At 42.4% G+C, this 22587-nt stretch overlaps 1 protein-coding gene across 1 annotated transcript in view; it reads right to left on the bottom strand.

Moving 5' to 3' along the window:
• Positions 1-11084: 11084 nt before the first annotated feature.
• Positions 11085-22587, bottom strand: part of SDC1 (syndecan 1) — a 153794-nt gene continuing 142291 nt past the window's right edge. Inside the window, exons 2-5 of the mRNA XM_086926285.1 lie at positions 21288-21372; positions 18362-19146; positions 16539-16674; positions 11085-14130 (exon numbers count right to left, since the gene is read on the bottom strand). Coding sequence (XP_086782411.1) covers positions 13964-14130; positions 16539-16674; positions 18362-19146; positions 21288-21372 — 1173 coding nt within the window. The 3' untranslated portion in view covers positions 11085-13963. The remainder of the gene's footprint in view (positions 14131-16538; positions 16675-18361; positions 19147-21287; positions 21373-22587) is intronic.

Below are 22587 nucleotides of genomic sequence, written 5' to 3'. Positions count from 1 at the left end.
ATGTTAATACCTTACTTTCCTCTTGTTACAACATCCAATCTGCTACATCCATCTCAGTCTGGATTCAGCAATGGCCACAGCACAGAGGCTGCTCTCCTTGGGGTTACTGAGCATTTCAGATTACAACATGACTCAAGGGGAACCTCTGCGCTCATCCTGTTGGATTGGAGCGCTGGGTTTGACACAGTGTCTCATTCCATTCTGTTGGATCGCCTTGAAGCCTGTAAGATTATGTGATTTGCACTGTAGTGGCGGAGGGCTTTTCTTACGGAACACACTTTTTTCTAACAATGTGAGATCACACTTTAGAGCTAACCTCTCGAGTTCCCCAGGGCTCTATTTTGAACCCTTTACTTTTTTAACATACGTTTGCCCTTTGGCCGACATTGCGGAAAAGTCAGGTCTGCCCATCTTCTCTTATGCGGAGGATACTCCGATCGTCTCCTCCCTTTCCGCTGCTCAGCACCAGCATCCTTCCTTATTGCAGTGTGGCTTGAGGAATGGGTCTGCCTGGCTGACCAGTAATGCCCTGAAGCTTAACAGTTCTAAAACTGAGGTGCTCATTCTGGGTAATAACCCTGAGCTGTGGGGTATTAAACACTGGCCTGATGATTTGGACCCTGTGTCCAAAGTAAGGAATCTGGGTTTATTATTGATCAAAAGTTCTCGCTTAAACCTCAGGTCTCCAGGGTAGCCTCATCTTGCTTTGCTGTTTTCAGGTGGATTAAATAAATCCTTTGGTCAATCAGATTGGCAGCTCAGAGAATGGTTCTGCAGGCCCTGGTGAGATCCAGGTTGGACTACGGCAACGTCCTGTATTTGAGCATTGATAAAGCTTCTTTACATCAGCTACTGGTCATCCAGAATGCAGCAGGCAGTCTTTTTTTTTTCACCTGCGGAGATCTGCATCAACTTCATTGGCTTAGAATCAGTAAGCGTATTGAGTTTAAGTCCCTCTGCTACATGTTCCGTGTCAAATAGGGCCTTGCTCCTTCCTACATTCAAAGCCTACTCACACTTTATGTATCAGCTCAGCAGCTGCGCTCATCCAGCCTTTCACTGTTTTCAGTTCCAATGTTTCGGCTGGTCCGTAGGGGGGGGGGGGGGGGGGGAGGGAGGGGGGGGGGGAGGGGGGGGGGGGGGGGTCGCTCCTTTTCTTGTCTTGGACCCACGCTCTGGAATGCCCTTCAGATTGACCTTAGAAACTGTCAGTCCTTGTTGACCTTCCGTAAGATCTTAAAGAAGCTGCCGTTTAGTGACTGTCTGATCTTTTCTTACTCTATATTTCTATCCTATATCTCAGCTTAGCTGGGGCGGCCTCCATATGTCCAGCCCCAGGAGAACCCGTTGGGTAGCTGTGCGCTTCATAAATGTAAATACAAAGCCAGAAAATTACATACTCTGTTCAGGTTATCTAACATCTTTTTCATTACCCTCTGACAAACTGAAGCTGCAGAGGCCAACAGCATGCGCTTAACGGTATGATTCAAAAGGTGTGGCAAGATAGGTTATATGTTTGAAGTCACTATGCAATTAAATCTGGAGAGAGGCAGAGGATACAAATTGTTGAAAACCATTTGTTCTTTCCAATGGTGGCAATCACCTCATTGATGTTTGACAATGGGTGTCTATCAATCCATATGGCAATGTTCAAACCTCTCAAATCTATGCACATTCTGATGGACTGATCAGGTTTTCGCACTACACCAATAGGCGCCAGCCACTCCGATGATTAGATTCAATTTCTTCGATATCTGCATCAATTAATTTCAGATGTAACATTATCCCTTACAGCTAATGGTAAACTTTGAGGTTTATGCACTGTTGGTTGACAGCCTTGATGTAGTACAATTTGATGTTTAAAACCTTTTAACTTCCTGAATTTCTCAGAAAATAGCTCTGGAAAAATGTGCAATATACTTTCTTCTTGCGTATAAGCCCCTACTAGAACGACCGGTTCCTTAGCACCAGGATGCAATTGCATTCCCATTGCAGTTTGGTGAATCAGACCAAAGAAGGCTGCCCCTTTTTTTGCAACATACATCCTTCCTGAGATTTTCTTGTTCCTACCAGCAATTTCACCAATAATAAAAAACCCACATTTCCAAACATTCAACATTAAGTTTTGCATCTGACTCACACAATTGCTTGTTCTTAAAATGTTCTCATTTACAAAAATCGTGCTCTGAAATGATAGTATATGTAGCTCCAGAATCCACCAACATATGGAAAAGATAACCATCAATATCACATTTAAGATTGTGGAAGAGGTGTGGTGCAGCGGCCAGGGTGCCTGACTCCGGATTAAGGGGTTCACGGTTTGATCCCCGGTGCCGGAGTCAGGTTAACCCAGCACTATGTGATTCTGGGCAATAGCTTGCTTAATCTTCCCGACAGCCCCCAGCGCCAGGACACCACTTCGGCGGTAGCTGTGTGCTTTACAAATACTGATAAATGACTGAGTAAACTACTTGTTCTTCACAATCATCATCAATAATGCACAAAATGTGATCTTCATACTCATCTCCAATCCTGGAGTCATCATAACTCACAACTCCAACATATTTGGATGACATACCTTTGCAAACACGTGCATAATGGCCTCGTTTTTTGCATTTCATGCAAGTAAAATTACTGGCAGGACAGGACGTTTCATTTGCCTAATGATTCATACTACCACATCTCATGCATGAACTTTTCTGTCCCCGTTTATATTTTCCTTTACTCTTCTCTGTAGTTTTACTATGTTGCCCTTCTGCTTTTGCCTTCCCCATGACTATGCCAACTTATTGCCCTTCACGACATTTCTGGTCTTTTATTTTATCATGGTTAACAGCCTTAACATATTTATTTAATTCTTCGCTTCCAACAATAGTGGGTGCTTTCATTGAAGTAGATTACATACATTCCATAATGATTTTTCTATTGCAGGGTTAGAAGTATGAATCATGAGTTGGTCATGAATAGATTCACCCTGATTACCCATAAGGAATATGCTACTTACCAGTATGCATCTGTTCTTGGCATAGAGGGCTGCAGAGTGGGACATTATGAATAGATCGCCATCTGGTGTTGGGCTCGGATGATTGCACTTTGTTTTTCTCTTGGAGAGTCTTTTGTCTCTTGGTGACTCCTCCCTTGGTTGGTAGTGCGCATGGGCATCGGCTCCATCCTTAGATTGTTTTGCCATAGTAGGGTTAGATTGAGTAGTATAGTAGAATACAGATAAGAGTGCCCATGTAAGTGTATCTAAATAAGATAATGTTGGAACAGACACAGGTTTCCGGGGAGGCTGGGAGGGCATGTACCACTCTGCAGCCCTCTATGCCAAGAACAGATGCATACTGGTAAGTAGCATATTCCGTTCGAGGCATATGGGCTGCAGATGGTACATTATGAATAGACTATACAGCAGTTCTCTCCCTAGCGGTGGTCGCCCGTGTCTGTTGCAACTGTCTGAAACAATGTTTTTAATACTGCTTGTCCCACTCTAGCTTGTTGTGTTGTGTGTACATCTACACAATAGTGCTTTGTGAAGGTGTGCGGTGTAACCCAGGTAGCCGCTTTGCATATGTCATCTAGTGGAATGTTTCCCAGAAATGCCATAGATGCTCCTAGTTTACGTGTAGAGTGAGCTCTAGGAGGAACAGTTAATGTTCTCTTTGCTTTTAAGTAGCATATTTGAATGCATTTTACAATCCATCTGGCAATGCCCGCTTTGGAGATGGGATTGCCTTTATGTGTGGGAGAAAACGCAACAAATAGCTGTTTTGTCTTTCTGAAAGTTTGTGTTCTTTCTATATAGTACAATATAGCCCTTCTAATATCCAGTGTATGTAGGGCTCTTTCAGCTACTGTTTGTGGTTTTGGAAAGAAAACCGGTAATTCCACTGACCGATTGATGTGGAATGCTGAAATAACCTTCGGTAAGAATTTTGGGTTTGTTCTAAGAACCACTTTATTTTGGTGTAGCTGCATAAATGGTTCTTGAATCGTAAAAGCCTGCAGTTCACTTACTCTTCTGAGTGACGTGATAGCTATGAGGAAGGCTACCTTCCATGTGAGGAATTGTATTTCACACCTATGCATAGGTTCAAATGGTGGCCCCATTAGCCTGGTAAGCACTATGTTGAGATTCCAGACTGGGGAAGGTGGTCTTCTTGGTGGAATGACTCTTTTGAGTCCTTCCATGAAAGCTTTAATTGCTGGTACTTTAAACAGTGACAGATGTTGCCTGTTTTGTAGGTACGCCGCTATGGCTGCGAGATGAACTCTGATAGAGGTATATGCTAGGTTACATTGCTGTAAGTGTAATAAATAGCAAATGATTTGTTTAGTGGATGCGTCCAGAGGGTTGATGTGCTTACTGTTACAGTGTATAGCAAACCTCTTCCATTTTGCTGCATAGCATGCTCTGGTGGTAGGACGTCTTGCTTGTTTAATGATTTCCATGCATTCTGGTGGTAAATCTAAATACCCAAACTCTATGACCTCAGGAGCCAGATCGCTAGGTTCAGTTGTTTGGGATCTGGGTGCATTATTTCTCCATGGTTCTGTGTAAGATGCATGGGTAATAACCTTAGCTTTTGATGTGGTACTTGTGAGAGTTGTAGCAGCGTGGTGAACCACGGCTGTCTTGCCCACGTGGGTGCCACTAGTATCATTGTCATTGAATGTTGCTGCAGTTTCCGAACCAGTAATGGAATTAGTGGTAGAGGAGGGAACGCGTAAGCAAATCTGTTGGACCAATTTATCCACAGTGCATTGCCCTGGGACCTTTGGTGTGGGTACCTGGATGCGAATTCCTTGCATTTTGCGTTCTGATGATTTGCAAACAGATCTATCTCTGGTTGCCCCCATTTTTGGAAGAATGGCTGTAGTATTTGGTCGTGCAGCTCCCATTCGTGTACTTGTTCTGACTGTCTGCTTAGGATGTCTGCTATTTGATTTTGAACTCCTGGTAGGTGTTCCGCTAACAGGTAGATCTTTTGAGGAATGGCCCATCTCCATATGTCCTGTGCTAGTCTGGACAGTTGGAGAGAGTGTGTCCCCCCCCCGTTTTTGAATATAATACATTGCAGTCATGTTGTCTGTTCTGATCAGGACTGCTTTGCCTGTTATTTGCATTTGGAAAGCTTTTAGTGCTAGAAATATTGCTAATAGTTCTAGGTAGTTGATGTGCAGTTTCTTTTGCTGCACACTCCACTTCCCCTGTACTGTGTATCTGTCCATATGCGCTCCCCATCCGGAGAGCGATGCGTCCGCTGTTATTATCACTTGTGGAATTGGCTCTAGGAACGACCGTCCCTTGGAAATGTTTTCTGTGTTCCACCACTTCAGAGAGCGATACGTCCGGTCGTTTACCAACACCAGATCTGTAATCTGACCTTGAGCCTGATTCCACTGTGTCGCTAGACACTCTTGTAGTGGGCGCATTTGTAGTCTGGCATGTGGTATTAGCAGTATGCAGGAGGACATCATGCCTAATAGTTGCATAAACACTCGTGCTGGTAGTGAGTGTTGTGGTTGAAATCTTTGTATTAACCCTACCATTGTCTGTACTCTGATTGGGTTGGGGGTATGCTATTGCCTTTTCTGTGTCTACTGTAGCCCCCAGGTATTGCTGAATCTGGTTTGGTTGCAGGTGTGATTTTTTGTAGTTCACCGTGAACCCTAGGTGGTGCAGCAATTCAATTGTCTTCTGTGTGTTGTGAAGACATTCTTCCTTTGACTTGGCCTTTATTAGCCAATCGTCCAAGTATGGGAAGACGTGTATTTGTTGTCTTCTTAGGTGTGCTGCCACCACAGCTAGGCATTTTGTGAAAACTCTCGGTGCTGTTGTGACACCGAACGGAAGGACTTTGAACTGATAGTGTTGTCCTTCTAACACAAACCTTAGGTATTGTCTGTGGGCTTTGTGAATCGGGATATGAAAGTAAGCGTCTTTTAGATCCAGTGTAGAAAGAAAGTCCCCTTTCTTCAGTAAAGGGAGTACTTGTTGGAGCGTGACCATGTGGAAGTGCTCCGAATTTATGTAAGCATTGAGAGGTCTGAGGTCTAATATTGGTCTTAGGGACCCGTCCTTTTTGGGGATCAGGAAGTATAGAGAGTATACTCCTGTGCCCTGTTGATCTTTTGGGACCTTCTCTATTGCATGCTTTTGTAGAAGTGCTAGCACTTCTTCTCTTAACAATGTCAGATGATCTTGACTCATTGGACGCTGTTTGGGGGGGATGTTTGGTGGGATAGCTGTGAGTTCTAGGCAATAACCATGTTGGATAATTTGTCTCACCCACTTGTCTGACGTGATGTTTTCCCAGACAGGTAGGAACTGTGATAGACGTCCCCCGACCGGTGTTATGTGGTCTGGGGGGAGTTCTATGAAGTCACTGTTTTGGTGTTGAGGCGTTGCGGTTGTTATTATTTCCGCGGCCTCTTCCCTTATTGTTGTTACCTCTGTAACTGCCTCTTGAATTACCTCTGGGTGATGTTGGTGTGAAAGATATGGATTGCTGATTCGTTCCTGTGTTCTTTGAGCCCCCTCTATAGGTGGATCTACAAAAGGAACCTCTGTGTGTTGGCTGTTGCAATGCTCCCATTGACTTAGCCGTTTCCGTATCTTTCTTCATTTTTTCTAATGTCTCGTCTGTGCTTGAACCAAACAATGTCTTCTGATCAAATGGTTTGTTCAGTAGGGCTGTTTGTACTTCTTGTTTGAATCCTGAGATTCTAAGCCATGCGTGCCTTCTTAGCATGACACTAGTGTTAATCGACCTTGCTGCAGTGTCTGCTGCGTCTAATGCACACTTAATGGAAGTATTGGTTATTATTTTACCTTCCTGTATTAATTGGTCTGCCTTCTTCTGATGTTCTTTTGGGAGATGTGTGAGAAGTTTTTCTAACTCATCGTAATGTGCCCTGTCGTAACGTGCGAGTAGTGCTTGTGTATTGGCTATACGCCAGCTATTCGCTGCCTGTGATGCTACTCTTTTGCCTGATGCATCTATTAACTTCGACTCTTTATCTGGTGGAGGAGCCTCTCCTGTAGATAATGAGTTTGCTCTTTTACGAGCGTTTGAGACCACCAGCGAGTCTAGAGGTACATGCCCTCTAATAAATGTTGGGTCCTTTGGAGCCGCTTTGTATTTTTTATCGATTCTTGGGTTTAACACCCTGGCTCTCACTGGGTTTTCGAATATTTCCTCTGTGTGAGTAAGAAGACCCTTCAACATAGGAAGAGTACCTGATGTTCTCTGTGCATTAGATAGAGTCTCTAACAAGAAATCCTCTATTTGAGGTTCTGTATGCATATCTAGTTTGTGATATTTTGCTGCCCTATTAATGAGCTGCACAAAACCTGTGTTATCATCAGGTGGTGAAGGCTTTGAGGGATATAGCTCTGGGTCATTGTCCTCATCTGACCCTACATCATAATTTTCCCATGGATCCTCCTCATCTGGGATAGTTTCGTCATCCCCTTGAGGTTCTCCCTCCCCTAGATCACTGTCTACATCTGACTGAGGTGTAGCTGGTCTTGGTGTGGAAGGTGTAGGAATATTTGGCCTATTGTGGGGAATAGGAGAAGAGGGTGTTACTCTAGGACGAGGAGAAGCAGGAGGAGTTATATTCGTCCCCATTGTTCTCTTTTTTGAAGGAAGAGGTTTATCTTCTGACTGTTCACTCTTTCTCTTCTTCGTGACCACTTTCCCAGTTTGTGGATCAATAAACAAGATCTTTTGTTTGGGATCTGTCTGTTGCTCCTGAATCGGTACCGAGGGTCCTGGTTCCGAGAGGTGCTTTTGTTTTCGATCGTCAGATCTTGTTGTTTTCGACACCGAATGTTTGCTCGATTCCGACTTTCTTGGTATCGAGTGTCTCTTGGGCGATAAGTCGTATTTATGTTTCGACATGGAATGTTTCGATACCGAGCTCTCCTTTGTATGTAGCCTCGGTGCCGAAGTCGATGTCGCCCTTTTCTCGGATCCGACATGGTGTGAGTCCGAGTGTTTCGGTTTCAGTTTCGGTTTCGTTGCCGGGCCCGAGGGCGGGGCGTCGGAAACTTTTTTCAGCGGTTTGACCGGGCCCGAGGGCGGGGTCGTTACCGCACGGGGTCGGTTTTTCGGTAAGGGGACGTCGTCACTCACGGTTTGTTGCTCGATGAGATCTTCAACCTCCGACTGGTCCCCTTCCGACCCCGACTGGTCCTCTTCTTCCTCGATTTGTTAGTCTCCGAACAGCTCCGGGATCACTTCCGCCTGCATTCTGGAAACCTCGTGTCTTCGAGCTCGACGATTTCTAATCGTTAGCTTGGAGGAGAATGCTGCGCAGGCTTCGCAGTCCCTGGATTCGTGTTCAGGCGATAGACAGAGGTTGCACACCTCGTGTAGGTCCTTGTGTGGGAACTTAGCACCACACGTTGGACATTTTTTGAATGGAGTCCTTTCCATGGACTCCGGGCTTGACTGCGTCGAGAAAGGCCTCCTGTTCTTCGACGTAGATCCAAGTTTTTCTCTTCTATTTTGAATTTGTAACGCGTCGGAATGGAAATGAACGCGTTCGAATAACAATACCGTCGAATTGGAAAGGGAATACGCGCCGAAAATCACTTTCTTCTGAAGTTGATCTGGAGCGTCTCGATCTTCATCCGAACCCGATGGCGGAAAAAAACAATCTAAGGATGGAGCCGATGCCCATGCGCACTACCAACCAAGGGAGGAGTCACCAAGAGACAAAAGACTCTCCAAGAGAAAAACAAAGTGCAATCATCCGAGCCCAACACCAGATGGCGATCTATTCATAATTACCATCTGCAGCCCATATGCCTCGAACATGCACATTTCACTATTAATGCTCTGAGACCAGTTACAAATGAATCAATGTTTTCATTGCTTGCCTGTATGTGGGGAGGGGGAATTGGAGGGGAAGGGGGGGGGGGGGGGGGAATGATAACCTCTACAAAATAAGGTGTTACCAAAATATAAATCCAACTGTTTTATGGTCTTCACGTAGATTGGCAAACTACCACTTTCTTCCTGATTGGAAGATCAGGAAAAGTGCAATAAATTCTTAATCCTTCTTTGTCCAAAGAATGTAGTAGCATAGCCTGTTTCCAGTCATCCAACAGTCTTGAGTTTCTAGCAGCCTACAAAGATTTTAAACCCATCAATCCCCTCTTCCCAAAGAGTCACATGATCGCCTAGATTAGGTAAAAACTTTGGTGGAACAGATAAATCGTGTGACATTATGAACACTAAAATAAATGGAAAAGTTAAAGTCCCGGTCAACTTACTGCACTCAAAATAATAAACTTAAAATGAATTTTTCACTGTTGTTTCGCTTGCAGAAAATACGCAAAGAATGCATTGTTGTCCAAATGCCAATGTAGTTTCTGCTCTAATGCTGTATTACAAGTACACTCCAAGATGGTAGCTGTTGTAGTACTATGGGTTTCTTTTAGCCAGAAGAAGGTTCCCAAATACTATGTTGCATACAGCTTGACCCAAACCCTAGACTTGTTGAAGACACGCCCCCTCCTGGGGAAAACGTAGCCTAAAAGCGTGCAGGCAATTATCTCCAATAGTTTGTTTGCAACAGGTCACAAAGCAGAACAGGACGCTCTGGTAAGTAAATTTTAAATAATTAAAATGTATTGCTGCTCTGAAAACCTGGAAGCGCGTAATATTACAATATGAAACCTCCAGCTATCACATGCAACCAGGCACGGGCTTTCCTCCGTGTGAGATTCATAATGAGATCAGGTTTCATGCTGAGCAGCATACGGGGCGCATATATATAAAAAAAAAAAACACTAACATGTAACGAAGTGCGAGCAAACTCATTAATATTGTTGAACAGACACGCTGAAACTGAAAGCAGAAGGAGAAATGGGACAAACTAAATTTTACATTGCAAGGTCAAACATTACATTTATGGAACAGCTCCACTAGTCATGAGTTTCCACATACACCAACTTAGGAGCGCAACTCTGTGTCCACATGCCACAGGGTCAACATACAAATCTTTCCAAGTCTCCAAAACGAATGACAAAATGCAAATAAAGGCGTCAAGCCACCACACACCCTCTTAAGCAACTGGAGCTGCAGAGAGTGCAGAAGAGTAGAAACACAAGCTAGCTCTAGCTTTAGGAGAATACTTAATCCTCACTCAGCCTGAGGAGTCACCAGCTCGTCGCCAATTTGTAGGAAGTACACACCAAATATGGGCAGGTTGTTTCATTAAAAAGAAGTTATTACCACGACTCCCTTAAACAGCTGGTCTCATTCCTGCCCAGCTCAAACTCCTCCTGCTCAATTCACAATAATGCCAGTGTTCTGTATTCCATATACCTTTTACAGAACACTGGCTCAGCTCATTGTTGTTTTAGGTGTGCTTATGTATTAATATCAGCTGACCTCTCATTACTCCAACCACATCTACTAGGTATTGTTTGTGCCTGCTGGAGTCATACAAGCCTTACAAGGACATTTATATGTATAATTTCTACCTCTAAATTAAATGTACCTTGAGTGTCTGTTGTAGTCCAATGGACTGCACTAAAGGCACATGAGAAATATAAGTTTGTCCCAAGCCTTTCCTTGCACGAAGAGAGACTGGTGATAATGCAGACCTGCAGATCCATCTAGACACAGGCATGAACACAGATCTGATCACATGCTTATCCCTGCCTCCAAGAACAAGGTGAGAGTACACAAATCAATCGGAGGACAAGCATTTCAATTTGTGTATATGCAGTTTCTGGAAACAGATTCATTATTCGGGCTTATGATCTTTCACATGAAGACATCCCAGCAATTCAAATGTTTATGGAAGAAGCAGCCAGTTCAGAACAACAAAACAGGAAATGGATAGGTGGATGTCATTACCACAGACAAGGTGCCAGTTTTTTTTTTTCATTACAACCACATTTCATTATATTTAATACACAAGTGTTTCAGGCATCTCTGACAATATTTACTGTCCTAAAGACAGCTTATGCAAACAGTCTTTTGTTGTACTATCTGCCACATTAGTCATAACCGAATTCTACTGAAACATAGCCTCTAAAAAATTAAGCCACACAATCATCAAAAGGGCAGTTTTTATTGCATTTTTGCTTCACTGAGCATCATGACATCAGAAAAGTTGCCTGTTAAATTGAAGTCCACAGGGTAATTTACATATTTTAATTTAACAATAAGGCAGGTATTCCAAAAGAAATAGCTACAGTAGAACTACCAGTAATCCAGATATGGACATCATGTATCACGACAAAACGGTCTCAAAGTTAAAATGTTGGCAGTCAAGGAAAGACTCCTTAAGGAAGGATGGGTGCATCAATTTCAAAATTATACATAACACACTGAAAACATTAAAGAATACACTAAAACGCAAAAGTATACAGCTGTGCATCATCTGTGTCTGCTTATTACACAAATACTTACAAACCAAAAATAAAAAAGTATAAAAATAAAGATCAATATTACACATTCCCACATCCTATACAAAGTGACAGCAGGCATCCACAGCATCTTAGTCCACATATACTATCTCGTACATAAAGAATGTGGCAAAAAAAAAAAACTTTCTGAAATCTTATCAAGATGTAGTTTTCAATTTCAAAACCTAGAAGAGAACAGTGATTAGTGCCAAATTACTGATGGAGGATACTTTCTAAATAAAAAAATGTAATCTTTGGGTTACAGTTTTTGCCTTGGTTGATTGTCAAAGCATGTTCAAGTCAATTCAACTACAAGATAGTAATGCCAGTGTATGGCCTGGCTCCGACATGTACTCGAAGACGACAGAACTCAAGTCCACCCAGCGGTGAGTTCTTGCCCCTTGGCCGGGAAGGAAACGCTATTTGAGGGACAAGAACCTCATACTCATCAGTAACCCCAGAAAAAAGGATTTTTAATGTATTACCTCAAAAAATACATGTCCTCTTAATTTTGTTTAGCACTATACCTAGATTTAAAAACATCAAAATTATCAAGCACATTCTGCTCTTTAATTGTGTACTTGCTAGAAAAGGTAAATGGGCAGTGAGAAAATTAAACATTTGAGGAGAGAGAGGAAAATGAGAATAGCACCCTGAACAAAAAGATTAACAATTATCATAGGATTTCTTATGCACTGTTGCTAAGAAGGTTCGGTTTAAGCATAGCTAATGTATTCCCTAAAAAAATTGTACTTAGATAGAAATAGTCATTCATGTTTTACCCATTGTTTTTACCTCTGGCATTGGTTTCTTGCCAATCAAACCTGGAGCGCATTTTGAAGCAGTTATCCCCTTTTCCTACTAGGAGGATCTGGAAGTGTACATTTTAAAAACATGGGTGCCACTTTGAAAAACAATACAAACTGCTGATACCTCATGATAAACTATATCCATGCAAGACTATTTATAACAAAGGTTAAAAATAATCCACTTTTGATGAGGATTCAGGATTTTACATTTTCATGAAGATGTAAGGTTAGAAGCAAAATCTCAACTATGAAATGTTTAATATATAGTTTCGACTCTGATTAGCTTAACTTGATAAAATCATGCTTCTTTATTAAAAATATTGCCAAGTTTGGAGTAAGAGTCCTATCTTTTGCAAGAAACGTTTAACTCTTTTGTGCTTTACACATTTCAGTGGGCACTTATTTAATATCATAAGTGTAAATCCTTTTGCCCTCACCCAGGTCCAGTCCCTCAAAAGTGATTTTGTAAGACAATATTTCAAATGAGTATATAAAAGCTGCAGCATCTCTCTTCCATTCCATCACCAAACAAAATGCTCTTTCATGTACCTTACTAGCCATAGAGGTTGATTTTGGGTCCAGCAGAATCAATGTTACTTTTTCAAGGCAACAAAAAGCCAAAAACAGAGGACCATAGTACAACATACACACAGGGCAAAAGCCCAAACAATCACTAATGACAACATATATACAACTGATGTGCATTAACTTAAGGATGGAAGCCTGGAGTTACTAATGTGGGCTAATGAGCCAAAGATGCCAGAGGCCTCGTTGCAACAAACAAATGTTGAATGTTGCTCATAACAGATGTAGAAAATGAAATTCAGCATGGAATGGCAAGCACGTATACTATGCTACATCATTAAGACTGGCACACTGCTAATAAACAAGATGGTGGGTAGAAAAAGAACCAGCATCTTTCAGCAATCCTAAAAATGCATATGCTGTATATATAAAAAAAAAAAAAAAAAAACTAATAGTAAAACATAACCTGCACCAAGTCATGGAGAACTTTAATGAATGTTTGGCAGCAGCTTATCTTTTGAGCTTTTTGTGATTCATCAAGGACATTCATCTCTTTTCTTAACAGAACTCAAACAAGAATAAATGGCATACAAAACATGTGGTGCTTAATTTACTATTGCGGTAGTTTCCCAGCTTTAGGCAGGTAAATGTTCAGATTATTTGAAATATACTGGTATATTGTGACTTAAACTTTTGTGATATGATTTAACAGGTTTGATAAGTGAAGTAAAGATTTGTGAGCACAACTAACAAAAACTCAGCAAAGCATTAGAGTGCGGTAATCACGTCATCAACTAGCCAGAAGGCACCGCAGATACAGACTACTATAGTCTTCAGTACTCCTAATATATACAGATGTGCCAACGCCAACTGAACAAGGCGAAACTTGGACAAGTAACAACGCAAAGTATCAGTCTTCAATCTTTGCCATTTTCTACAAGTCAAAATATACAGGCTTCTTTCTCCCCTTCGAGCAGATATATGCAGAAAAACCAAAGCAGGAGACCTCTGTCTCAATAGTCTGTAGGCGTTGATCAAGAGGACATTGGTCAAGTAATCCAAATCTTTAAGGTCAAAATATCCAGTGGCAAAGGGCAGACTGTGCCATCCAAATCTGTTTGAGGCTCAAGGCAAAAACTCGGATTCTTGGCACGGAATGAGCAGTCTTGGTTTCAAAGGCGGCTGTATGGGTTTATGCATAGAACTCTTCCTGCTTGATTGGCTTTTCGTATCCACCATTTGTTTGCTTGGTTTCTTCTAGGCAATAGCTTCCTTCGTCTTTCTTCTTCATCCTGTACAACATAAACCCAACAAGACAAATGGCCAACACCAGTCCTGCCACACCTCCGGCGATGACCGCTGCAAAGCACAAAGAAATAGGTATAAAAAGTTACTGTGGAATGTAATAGTTGCATGCAAATAAAGGTTTTCAAAAAGGATAAATAAAAATGCTGTACAAATTCAAGATAAGATCAACCACCATTTAAACTGGGCTTCATTCCATAGCAAGTTGGTCACTTGCTGCAGACAAGTTGGTCATCTGTTCGAATCAAATGATGGATATATTTAGAAGAGTCGGAAAAAGAGGGTGCCAGGACCACATGGAGTAGAATAGAGAAAGCAGATGGCATTGAGATAGCAGCAATTACTCGGGAAAATTAGGAAAGGGGACGGGGGTTACACACTGGAGGTGCCTTTAGATATCCACTTCAAGACACATAGATGGAATAAGGAGATCTACTAGTTTGCATGGAAGCCTTCCTCCCCCTCAATATCAAATGCACCTCGTCTGGATAATGACCACAGACAGTAACTTGATCATAGAGGGTTCCATCTCAAGCTAAGCCACTATGGATAGTTGGGCAATGCACCCGTTTGACTGCAAACCAGTACAAAAATGTTAGCATGAAGTCATGCAGTCCTATCTTTTAACCCTTTGAGGTGGTCATGAGCACAAATTCGACATGTAATATCACTTTGCAACTATAACCATCTTAAAAAAGCAAATGAAAAGTGTAATAAAAATGTGACGCTCCTTTGAGCTTGGCGGCAGGGAGGTTTTGTCTGACAACACCACAATATCCATCCAAGAGACCCCCCAGGGGCCCGCCTCCCAGAATCTGGCTTCTACCTGCCACCCCCTAACATTTCAAAGCCTGAACCAGGGCAATCCCTGTACAAAGAATAGCCTGCCAGTGAATGGTACTAATCCCGGTCTTATTTGGCAGCTTCGCAATACTATTATGCTGCTTCTTTCCTCGTAGTATACCGAGTTCCTTCCCACTCCCCCCACACCCTATGGCCTCTAGTAGCTAACACACCAATGTTAAATGTTGCAGGCCCGCTTCCCATGGCCTTCCAACAAAAGGTTACTCTGCTGGACAAACCACTCCCCTCTAACCAATCATTAGTACCATAGACCCACAGCATATTGCTCCTACAGTGCTCCTCTTCCTCAACCAGTGCTACCGGTCCGCTGCCCTTCGGCCCAATTGACATGTTCCTCAATTCCCCCCTCCAAATCTCCATCCGCTTTCCCACACATCATTAGTGCTGAAGCCTCCAATGGCCCACCAGCAAGTTGCCCCTCAGAGTCAGTCTCACTCTGCTTTTATCAGATCAGACCTACCATGGTCTTCTGCCACAATATGCCGGGGGCTAATAGACTGCGTGACCACCAAAGCCCAATGACCGGGCTTTCCTTCTACTCCCTTCTTCCTTGGTTACCCCTTCTTGCCCTCTTCATTCTCTTCATTCCCCTCTACTCCTCACGTTCACTGGAAATGCATAACTACTGTTGCACTGCAACTCTCCACCTTTTGAATTGGTGTGCATTTCTATTCCATCAGGGGATGTTCAGGAAGTGACAAATGCCTGAAGTGAAAACCAGGAGAGTGATCGGTGAATACGTCAGCACATGCAGTAGCGAGTAGAGGACTTATGCTTATTATGGAGATGGGGTTCTAGTTTCACATTGCTGTACCCGTGTTGGAGGAGAATGGTTTATGCTTGATGTATGCAACATATCCCAATTAGGAGAAAGATGAATACATTCATATAGGTTTTTATGCCACTGACCTAGAAAAGCTGAAGCAGAACATTCTATATTGTATCAGCGGCTCAAAGGCAACCTCCAGCACTTGCAGGGTTAATAAGACACAGGCACAAGGGCAGTCAGCTATGCAACCTGGTGTGAAGGCATCCGCATTGAAAGCGTAACCAGGCCACATTAGACTAGGTGAGGAATAGGCAAAGCCTGAAAAACCCTGTGGGACTCTACTTTGAATCCAGATGCCTGAGGTCCTAGAAGTCAAGCACCTAGAAAAAAGGAGCGGCATCCCTAGCTCTCACTCACTTTTCAGCAGTAGGCTGCCTTCAAACACTAAGGGGATGGGGAGAGTCCCCTGCCTCATAGGGGCTCTATTTGGCGAATAGTAGTGTCCTTCAAATAACATACCATAATTTCCTAATTGTCATACCAGGACTCCCATCTCAGTCACCCCAAACTCATCCCTACTCTTACCTTCTTCCTTCTCCTGCTTCCCATTACCGCTTATACAGGCTTACTTCCGACAAGGAATGCTAGCTAGACAATGCAATATTATTCACTGGAGTAGATCTAGCAGTTTGGGAAAGACAAGTCCTAAAGTTTAGTTCACTCCACCTATTCCCGTCCCATCTCTCCTTGGCACCTCAACTCTTCAAGCAGCATAAATCACAAAATAAATTACTATGCGTTGCATTTTTTTGTGTTTAAGGTACAATACCTGCTAACACTCCCTTTTGCTCCATTAGTCCCTTAGAGGTTTCAGAGACACCATCATCTTCCATTGCAATTTTAGTCTCTGGAGCGGTGTCTTTTGGTATGGCTGGTTCAATGGAAGGTTCCATGTAGAAATCCGCCTGGAGGAATAAAACATGCATTATAATGTGCTACAAGATTGGTCCACAGAGCATTGCAATCTCAAACCCTAATTCAGATCTCGCCACTAAGATTAGCAATAAGCATTTTTTTAGGACCAGCCGTGAAGACTAGCAGTACTACGCACAAAGCTGGAAAGATTACCTCCATGTTATTCTAGTTCTTAACACTCATCTGAACAATGTATTTACAACTGCTAAGGAATTGCCTGTGCTGCAGACGGGACAAGAGAAAAATGTAAAAGATATATATATATACATACATCCAATACAGTACAAATTTGCAATCAGGCCCCACAATCCCAACCATGCATCACAAGCTGCGTCAACCCAGTTCATATAGGCATTATTTGTAACAGCAATCCTGGAGCACCGCAGGTACATAGCAGCAGCTGGGTGGGTGTTTTTAAGGAGGGAGAGAAGGGGTGCCATCAAAGTTAAATTTTCTTGTTTTTCTATCCGGTAATTTCTTTTTCACAACATGCTGGGAACCAGAATGGACAAGCCAAGAAAATGCTTGGGCAGAGGGTGGGACGAGGGGAGCCAGCACATCTGAGGAGTTTTCAAGTAAAAAGACTAGACCAGATCTTCTGGCCGAAAGCAGAGAACTGCCTTGTTATGAGCAAATACAGCCAGAAAGTAACACTGATCAACAAATACACCAGAGTTGCTTATGGTTCACCTATTCCAAGGACTTCTGCATGAACACATCTGAATAACCACAGAAACCTTTTAGGAGGCGAAGCTTCAGATTTAGCAGGATCTAGCAATAAAGGCGGAAATCCGCCCACCAGCTTTTGCGACAATATTGCTTACCAACAGCCCTCCTCTGAGATAAACATGGATCAGAAACCATGAAGGAACTTGTTCTGTGCAGCAAAAAATGTCAACCCTACACAGAGGTCTGTAGATACAATTTCTGAGCCAACAAAGTGCAAGGTCTTTGTTGGAAAACGGGTATTTCGAATTTGTGGGCCAACTGACATATCATCCAATTAAATTACCAGCTCAAAATACAAGCCCCACTCCAAAACTCAAAATACTATTAACATGTTTTCTCCACAAATAAGTCAAGCATTTCCACTGGTGCCCAGTCCATTCGCTGGCAAATGTGAGAACCTAAGAAATGGGCATGCATGAGGTAGACGTTCTCCAAACACCACAGATCTTGAAAGACTGACCTGTCGAGAACGGTCACTCCAAACTTGATGCATGGCTTGAAGCCAGTTGCAAGGAGGAAGGCTATATTAATTATTCCACCAATTACAAATGAATGAAATAACGGCACGTCAAAAAAGAATTGTACTGCACTCTGCAATGACCTTATCAAATGTAGTACTAGATAGTCTACAATGGCAGGGTCCTGGATAAACACCTTCCTCAAGGTGTGCAGGTTAAAAGTGCCACCCTGGTTTTCGAGAACTCTTTTCTTAGAAGTGACGTTGCAATGTTCACAGGACAGTCCTCAACCAATTCTGAATATCATACATTTTAGAGCAGCAAACCATTACAAGTTTTATTGAAGCAATTTGATAATGGCATTGCAATCAGTCTTTATTACTACATAATTATGTATATCCTTCTAAGCCATTTCGATCATATAGTTGTCTCAACAAGGCAAAAAATGATCTTCAGTCTTAAACCCATGATGGAGGCATGCCTTTCTTACCGCATCGGTGGGATCTCCAGAACCTTCTAAATCTGCAGAGTCTTTGCGATCCAGCTCAGATTCATTATCAAATACTACTACAGGGATGTTAGGTTTGGTGTCATTGCTACTGGACAGGATATGGATTGTAGTTTGCTCAATAGCTGTGTCTTCCTCCAAAGGATGAGTGTCCTGGGTTGGGAGGAGAGGAGCATTATCGCTTTCCGTAGCATTGCCAGATTCAGGATGATGGCCATGGTGGTCATGATCATGTAGCACATCTGGAGCAATGCTGCTGGTTGTTTCTGGATGGTGATCATGATGCATGTGTGGATCAGCAGCTCCAGTTACAGGAACAGCAGTGGTTGATTCATGATGGTGACCATGATGGTGATGATGATGTTTATGTGGCTCAATGGCCTCAGTGGAGCTGGTGGTTTGTGTTGAAGCTGCTGTAGTAGTTGCTTCTTGAGGAATAATTGGCATTTCTGGGAAAACGGCATGAGACATGGTAGTCTTGTCTGTGTCAGGATCGGCTGGCGGCAGACTGGTTGGCTCAAGCAACACCGCTGTGTGTTCGTCTGTTACGTTTTTCTCAGCAGACAGTTGTGTATTGTGCACTTCTTCATTAGGGCCAACTATAGGTCTTTCAGTTTCCACAGCTCTGGTAGTGGAAATGGTTTCTGGTTCTTTTGTCATCTCTGGTTCTGGGACAATCGGGTGTTGGTTTTCTGTCCTCACTGCTGGCAAAACCGATGTTGAAGAAGCAATTGTAGTTTGTTCTGCATTACTGACATCAGGAATGGCTAAAAAAGAAAAAAAACACCATCACATGCTGTGAATCGTGAATTTGACTAGTTTGGATTAAAATTACCTTGATACAAGATACAAATATTCTATAAAAGCAACTAGGCTATACGCGTTAAACTTGGCAGACAGAATATCACACCAATAAGAGATTTAACAGCAACTATTAGTATTGCCAAAGGAATGCAGTAAACCTACCATATTGGTCAATAAAAGCTTACAGAACAACTTTACTCTACAGAGAAATAAATGAGGCACAAAAAATGGCATTTTCATGCATTTTTACGAACAATGGCATGCAAGACAGAGCTGCAAATGCCCTAAATTAGAAACCGATGTCTGAGAATTAACATCACGGGTCTCTTCTACTCTGCCCATTTCCTACTTCAATCCAGAAGAAAGGTTCCAGTAGTACTCGGACACTCAAATGAGTAGAATTGATGTACACTTGTGTGCAATAGCTGGAAACTTCTAAATGCAGGAAATGAATACAAACGCAAACTTGTACATTCAACAATTGTGTTTCTTTGGGGACAGAATTTTCCCTTGTGGTAGAACCACTTCCACCACTGCCCATTCATAAATAGAAAATGCACGTATTCCTGCCTTTAGCAAAAGGTCAGTAAAGAGCGGAGCTCAGACTGAACAAATTGACAACTACTATACCTGTGTAAGGAAGTCAAACTAATGGAAGCACGATAAGTTCCCATTCACCACACTATCATTTTTGTTTTAATGTGAACCTTCATTTAATACTAGTAAGCAGAGCTTGAAATGTCCTGGAATGAAGATTTAGAAGTTCGGGAGAAAAATTAAATTATGTATATCAGAAAGAACAAGGATTTCTGGGATCAACAAAAAGTGCTAGGCACACATGGAGGGGTGAGGAAAACAGGGTAACACAAGACCAGCAGATCTGTTCCTTCGCCGTCAGTGCATCAACCTACAAAGCACTTCATGCCTGTGCAGGGTGCTCCTCTAGCTGGGGTCCAAGCTACAACCAGGCTAGAGTCTACCCAACTGGTGCTAGTCTGCCTTTTGACAGCCTGACCGGGACTGGAGGCGTGAAACCCCTGCTCAAAATGTTGGTTTTGTTCAGCCTGAGAGGGGTAGGTGGCGTATGGGCGTTTTAAAGTTTGCTCCTCTACCCCATAAAGTGTCCCTGACTTAAAAAAAATTAATAAAATGGTGTATGGCTGCAGCTTTGGTCACCAATTATCATTCTTAATATTTTGGTATCTTTTACTTATCCAACAGTATGTCTGCCCAGCGCATGTCGCTGTATGGATTACTGGGTCTTTTCTGATTACACCTTTTTTTTGGTGTACGAGCACAAAGCATCCCTTCGCCCCTGTGGATAAAGCTAGTTATTCTTTAATTATATAGAAATTGCGTGACTCTCTTTCACAAACCCTCACCGATAACATTGCAAGGCTCTGCGTCCCACAACACAATAACCACGCCAGGACAGCACTTCCTGTATAAACTAAAAACAAAAGCACACTCCCAACAACACACCCTATACGGTGTAGGTTTCCACCATTGTAGGTAAGCACTTCAGCATCCCACATATAGGTGTAAGCGTTCTACAAATGCTATTCTACAGAACAGAACTTTCCATACAATAATCATTTTTGTTTTTGAAGATGTGTGAGGTGCCAATTTAAACTATTAAGAATAGTTTTAGGAAGTGTAATAATTTTTTTTAAAAACAGGATTTAAAAAAATCTCCTAAAACCTTTTTACTGCAAGTTAGAAATGTTTCTTAAAGAGCTCTTAAAAAAAATAGATTTGATAAATGGCATTTAAAAAGTTCGAACAGTTAGATAAACAGTCACATTAGCTATTTTTTTCTTCGAACTAATAATATAACCTTGCAGGAGTTAAAAAGATTTTTTGTAAAGTTCCTACCTAAATCCATTTCTGGAATTTTGAAAAGAACTTTGTTCCCGATTTCTTAACAAATGGCAACTTTCTAAACTTACGCTCAAATTAAAAATCGTGTGATGGGTGGCGAAAGATATATGCTTTACATTTTAAAAGTTGGAACTAAATATTTTGCATGCTAGAGTAAGCTGGACTCCTACAACTGACACGGATTGCAAGAGGTAAGGCATACAGACAAAATAAAAGTACTCACGCGCATAACCGGAGCCAGAGAACATGTCCTCATCATCACCACCAGATCCATCTTGATCATCAGGGGGCAGATTCATAGTGTCATTCTGCAAAACACACAATTGATTGGAGACCTTAGGAACACAGCTTGAGAGATTTCATGAAATACAGCACAAGTATCATATATTCAAGACAGTGGCAAAAGCACGCAGAGCACCCCCCCCCCCTTGTAATTTGGCAAATCGCGCCTTTACCGCAAAATTGACCAGGGTGTGGGATGGCCGCAAAGTCATGCCTGGATGCCGCGAAAATAAAAATGTTGCTTCCCTGATATATTTATAGCTTTATGGCCTCCCTCCCAAACCCGAATACAGCAATCTGCTCATGGCTTTCACTTGTTGCCGAGCCAGCCGCACTGAAACCTTCATTTCCAGAAGGCAACCAACCCCACTTAAGGTCTACTCCTACTGTAGGGGAGCCGTAGGTAGAAGCCTGGCAGACAGCGAACGCGTCCTAGCATTTGCCTGCCTTCCTGGGGCACGAACGCGTGCGACGGTCTGCTTGCAGCCATCGCGCCCCGAAGGAAAATGATATTGGGAATGTCAAAAAGAAGACTCAACTATAGTGTGCAACATTTGCTAGCAAGCCCTTGAAAAATGCAGTGACGTTACATGTGTAGGAGACGGGTAATATGTGATTTGGGGAGCATACACCATTTTTTACCAGCGTATTGCCATTTTATTTAGACATCACTATTAATTATTTCTATAATAAGGTGCCTAAAAAATGCAGCAAATAACGCAATAGTCTGGCGCAAAATTTACTAATTATAACACATGAAATCCTCTGGTCTAAACTTGCACACAAGAATGCATCAAAACCATTGTGCATTAGAACATACAAAGGATTGGTGTCTCACACTATGTCCCATCTAGACAGGGGGCCAATCCCTTTCAGGACGAAAACCCTCGCCCACCATAGGTGGCATGCTTCATAATATGGATTTCTCCTCCCAGTGCGAACCTAGTCCCACTGAGGGCTACAACTCCCTCACTGTGAGGTAGGAGCTCAGGGATGTTTTCAAGATGGTAAAAAAACCTATACTAGGATGCGTAAATCCTGTATGTGAATGGTAGGTGTGGTGAGCGTGCAGCATAAAGGGGCACGGTTAAGTGAAATGACAGTGGTGAGTTTACAACTACCTAGAGGAGACAAAAGAACCTTTATTAGCTTGCTTACACTGGTAGGATTAAAAGGCAGTGCAAAGAGTAGTATTGATTTAAAACTACACTATAAGAAGGTCGACATGTTTCAGCTTTAAA

Source organism: Lissotriton vulgaris, chromosome 6 (assembly GCF_964263255.1).
Source record: "Lissotriton vulgaris chromosome 6, aLisVul1.2, whole genome shotgun sequence".
In the NCBI taxonomy this organism is placed as follows: Eukaryota; Metazoa; Chordata; class Amphibia; order Caudata; family Salamandridae; genus Lissotriton; species Lissotriton vulgaris.
Note: the sequence above shows the minus strand (reverse complement) of the source record. Positions and strands in the feature narration are given on the sequence as shown.